This window comes from Nicotiana tabacum, chromosome 4, assembly GCF_000715075.1.
Source record: "Nicotiana tabacum cultivar K326 chromosome 4, ASM71507v2, whole genome shotgun sequence".
Lineage (NCBI taxonomy): Eukaryota > Viridiplantae > Streptophyta > Magnoliopsida > Solanales > Solanaceae > Nicotiana > Nicotiana tabacum.
Genome location: NC_134083.1, coordinates 130,885,850 through 130,890,648, shown reverse-complemented (window position 1 = coordinate 130,890,648; position 4,799 = coordinate 130,885,850). Strand labels below are relative to the sequence as shown.

The 4,799-nt window shown below is 42.3% G+C and overlaps 1 protein-coding gene across 1 annotated transcript; it reads right to left on the bottom strand.

The window, feature by feature from the left end:
- Positions 1 to 2,145: 2,145 nt before the first annotated feature.
- Positions 2,146 to 3,688, bottom strand: LOC142180117 (uncharacterized). The gene is made up of 3 exons (XM_075251045.1): positions 3,141 to 3,688; positions 2,750 to 3,032; positions 2,146 to 2,703 (listed from the first exon to the last, which is right to left on the bottom strand). The coding sequence occupies exons 1-3, from the start codon at positions 3,686 to 3,688 to the stop codon at positions 2,146 to 2,148; spliced, it is 1,389 nt and encodes a 462-aa protein (XP_075107146.1).
- Positions 3,689 to 4,799: the final 1,111 nt, after the last annotated feature.

Below are 4,799 nucleotides of genomic sequence, written 5' to 3'. Positions count from 1 at the left end.
AATTTTGTATTTGAGAGAACTTGAATTGTTTGCTAGATGAATTACAAATGAATGGCCCCTTTATGTACTAGTCCCCTAGGGGATAGTGTGTAAATATTAATTATTACACAAGTCCTTAATATTTACAAGATAAGGGCTTTCTCTAGAATTCTGTACAAGCCTAGAAGATTCCAAGGACTTTTCTAGCAAATTCATAGGAATCTAGGGTCTTTCACAGGAAATGTTCATACTTTGGAAGTGTCCATACTTCTTTAGAATCTTCTCACAAATGCTAGCTTTCCTCCTATGTAAGCTTGCACATGGCATTAATATATGTCAAATGGTGCCTATATGGCATGATGACGCGCCGGCTCATCACAGTATCCCCCACCTAATGTTGCGACGACCGAGGCACAATGCTACTGCATAAACTCTCGGATCTTATCTTTGAATTGCCTTAAGTGTTCATATCATTCCCACGTGGCCTCCTCCAGTGATTTCTCCTTCCAATGGATGAGGAACATGGCGGTGGCTTTCTACCCTTGTTTTCGCCTGGCCTAGTAATCAATGATAGCCTCAATCTCCCGTTCATGCGAGGCGGTGATTATAATAGGCGCTCGACTTGATTGACCCCCACTCGGATCATCGTTGTCTTCATGATTTGGCTTAAGCATGCTGGCATAAAAGACATAGTAGATCTTAAGATACGATGGCATATCAAGCTTGTATGAGATCTTACCTACCTTGGCGACGATCTTAAATAGCCCCTCATACTTGCGAATAAGATTCTAATGTCTAGGAGCCTTTCCCAATCTTTATGATGCACGCTTACATAATCCCTCAAGTAGCATTTTAGTAAGGCATTGACCCGTTCCGTTTGTCCATTCGTCTGTGGGTGAAAACTAGTGAAAAAGTGTAGTTTCGTGCCAAGGATGTCGAATAACCCTTTCCAAAGGTTTTTAGTAAAATGGGGGTCTCAATCACTGATAATATGCCTTGGTAAGCCCCAATACTTCACCACGTTGTTAAATAATAGTTTGGCAGTGTGGCGGCTTCCTTGGTAGTGCAACCTGGTGAGGCGGGCATGAAGGTGGCATATTTGGAAAATCTATCCATGACCACCATAATAGTACCATAACCGCCGGACTTCGGTAGACAAGTGATAAGGTCCATAGTCATGCTCTCCCATGGACTCTCTGTGACTAGTAGCGGTTTCAAATGTCCTCCGGGCTGTTGTTGCTCAACCTTGTCCTATTGACAGACAACACAAGTTTGCACATAACACTCTATGTCATCTCACATGCATGACCAATAGTAGACTGACTCAACCAAGGCCCTAGTGTGACGTTGTCCTGGATGACCAGCCCACATTGTGTCATGACTCTACCTTATGATCTGCCGTCTAATGTCTCAAAACTTAGGCACGTAGACCCATCGACCCGTGGTAAGAAATACATCGTCTTCTACCGAAAAATGCCTCGTCTTGCCCTGTTGGCTAAATCGATAAGGTATTTGGCTGTTGGATCATACTACAGGCCTTTTTTATAGGCTCATGAAAGTCCCATCTTAATGAAGTGATGGAAGCAAGCTTGTCTTTCCGGCTCAAGGCATCGGCTACGACGTTACCTTTGCCCAGCTTATACTCCAACACATAATCGAACTCGATGAATCCTGCCACCTAGCATGTTTTGGTGTGAGCTTCTTCTGCGTCTGAAAGTAGCTAGTAGCCACATTGTCTGTCTTGACCACGAATCTCGACTCGAGCAAATAATGTCGCCATGTACGAAGGCAATGCACAATGGCAGTCATTTCCTTCTCTTGCATCATGTAACGCCGCTTCGTCTCATTTAACTTGCAGCTCTCAAATGCTATGAGATGCTTATCCTGCATCAGGACAACCTCAATGGAAATGTCTGAGGAATATGTGTGCACCTTAAATGTATTGGCAAAGTCAGGTAACGCCAAGAGTGGCTCCTCTATTACAGCTTCCTTAAGGCCTTCAAACGCCTTTTGACAATGTTCCGTCCATACCTATGGCTTGTTCTTTTTTAGCAACTCAGTCAATGGTACGGCCTTGGCTGAGTAGCCACTAATAAAATGACGATAGTAGTTAACAAGGCCAAGGAAGGATCTCAACTCAGTTACCTTTATAGGTGCCTCCCACTCCTAGATAGCACGTTCCTTAGCCTCATCCATGCGTAGCTCGCCATTGCTAATGACTTGGCCTAAGAAATGCACTTTTGATTGTGCAAACTCGCATTTCCCCTTCTTGATGTATAGCTCGTTCTCCCGCAAGACTTGGAAAACCTTCCTTAAATGCTCCATGTGCTCCTCCAACGTATTGCTGTAGATGACTATGTCATCTAGGTAGACTACCATGAATTGATCATGGTAGGGATGGAAAATCTTGTTCATAAGGGTGCAAAATGTGGTCGGTTCTTTGGTTAAGCCGAAGGGCATCACCAACCACTCAAAGGCTCCATGTCTCGTCACACATGCTATCTTCGGCTCATCCCCTTCTGCAATGCGAACCTGGTAGTAGCCCTTGCAAAGATCCACCTTGGTAAAGTACTTGGTTTGCCCAAGTCTATCGAATAAGTGAGTAATGAGCAGGATCAGGTACTTATTAATCACTGTGACCTTATTAAGTGGCTGGAAGTCTATGGACAAGCGCATCGATCCATCCTTCTTCTTTTGGAACAATACTAGTGCACTAGAAGGTGCCTTTAATGGAATATGACCAGCATCTAGCAGCTCTTTCAATTGTTACCTGAGCTCCTCTAGCTCTGGCAGTGCCATACGATATAGGGAAAATGTGGGTGGATACCTCTGGCTCCAACTCAATCTTGTAATCCACCTTTCGCCTAGGAGGAAACTGATTAGGCAACTCCTCATATATGACATCTTTGTTTTTCTCAAGCAACTTCTCTATGCAAGGCAACAGTGTCTCTTGAAAACACTTGTCTTCCTCCAGACATACAATGGTTGCCACAAACTTTGACTCCCTTCTTGATCCCCTTGACAACCTGCATAGCTGAGAAATGTGCTTGGCTCTGTCCATGTGGCATAGACACTGTAGGTACCATGCAAGCTCCTTCTTTCTCATAACCAAGAGTCATTGGAGGTAGGGGTCGATCAAAGTATGGCAATGTCTAAAGAACTCTTTCCCCAGTATAATGTCAAATATATCCATAGCAGTTACAGTAAAGTTCGTCATACCTTTCCAAGTTACCAATTTGACACCAACTCCATTATCTACCCCACGAGATTTTTGCACCTCGGCATTCAGAGTCTTGACGTGAGAGCTAGTTGGAGCAAGCTTTAATTCTAGTTTCTTTGTGGCAGCCTCAATCCCGAAATTAGGAGTTGCTCTAGTATCCATCATTGCACGAGTGGGCTTGTTGTTGATGGTGAGATCCACATACTGATTGTCATTATTGGTAGGTTGGATAGCTTGCTTCGTGACAGCACCACATAATCCGATCATACCTAATTGTGCGGTTTTCGAACTCTCTCCCTGCGGATGATCCTTCCGTTCACGGACCATGGCGCTGAGGCACTTTAGGTTGGGACAATTCATGAAGCCATGCAGCCCTCCGCATATGTAGCATCCCTTTTGCTCGACTTGTACCTTCTTCTCTGTGTAGCCCTGACGGCCACTCGGCTTTTTGAAATCTTGTGTCTTGGAGTATTGTTGTTGTATCTCCATGCCTTTGCCATGGTCTACTGTTGCGGCCAAATGCACACGTAAGTATATGAGATCGTCAAGTAATAAAGTGACTAAAAGTTGGATGTCGAACCCATGAGGACTTGTGATTAACTATTAACTAAATTAGACTATCCTAATTATCTAAACAAGGATTAAACCCAAAAGTAGTGATGTTAAAGTAACTAAACTAAAAGGAAAATAACTAATGAACTTTAAATAGAGGAAGAGCAGATTTTTATATTATCAATGTGATGAAAACGATCTAGGGTTATGGGCTATCTAACATTTCTATTGTATTCTTCAATTGAATTGACTAATTAATTTATCAAGTTTATTGGTTAACAAGGTTAATATTGCTCATAAGAATCTGTCGAGTTCTTACTTGCCTATTCAAGATAACCTAACGCCTATATGTCTATGGAGTTAGAACTAGAAAGAATGCATTTATAATTCCTGTACATCAACCAAGCAAGGCAATTAGGTATATATCTATCCTAACCGCGAATTCGTTCCCCGATGCCCAGGTTCAAGAACTTGCTCTACTCAATCCTATATGCAATCTAGAATTCTCACTTTCAAGTTCAATTCTAGATTCGTAGATAGTATTCAATTGGTAATCAAACAATCAAATAATTAAATGCAGGATTGAATAAATAAACTAATATAATAAACTAAGAAATTAAAATCAATATCCAAATAAAAATAGTCATGAAAGAACCATAACCCTAGAACGCGAAGTTTAGCTCCACATAGACATGGTAGCCAAACAATAAATTATATAAAGAAACAAAAAAATTACTAAGTTTGGTGGAAGAAAAGATAAAACCCAGCCTCCACGGCGGCTCTATGCTCTCCCTTGGCCAAACGTTTGTCAAAAGTCCCCAAAAATAATATTTTTATATATATTTATACAAAGTAGGGTCGGGCCTAGATGAAAATTCCTTCTCACGTGCAAAATAGGACTCTGGCTCTGTAAAATTTGCACAGGCGCACGGCATGGGGAGACGCCCCACGCGGTGTGCTTGTGGGGAACTTCAGAGAGCATGCAATTTGAGGGCAGCAACAATTTACACAGCTGCGACACATTACGCGGTGCCCCAAAATTTAGAAA

Coding starts and splice junctions, on each gene's coding strand:
- LOC142180117 (XM_075251045.1), bottom strand. CDS start 3,688: ATGGAGATACAACAACAATACTCCAAGACACAAGATTTCAAAAAGCCG. Junction 3,033..3,140: donor GACATTATACTGGGGAAAGA/GTTCTTTAGACA, acceptor CCACATGGACAG/AGCCAAGCACATTTCTCAGC. Junction 2,704..2,749: donor CCAGAGCTAGAGGAGCTCAG/GTAACAATTGAA, acceptor ATTCCATTAAAG/GCACCTTCTAGTGCACTAGT.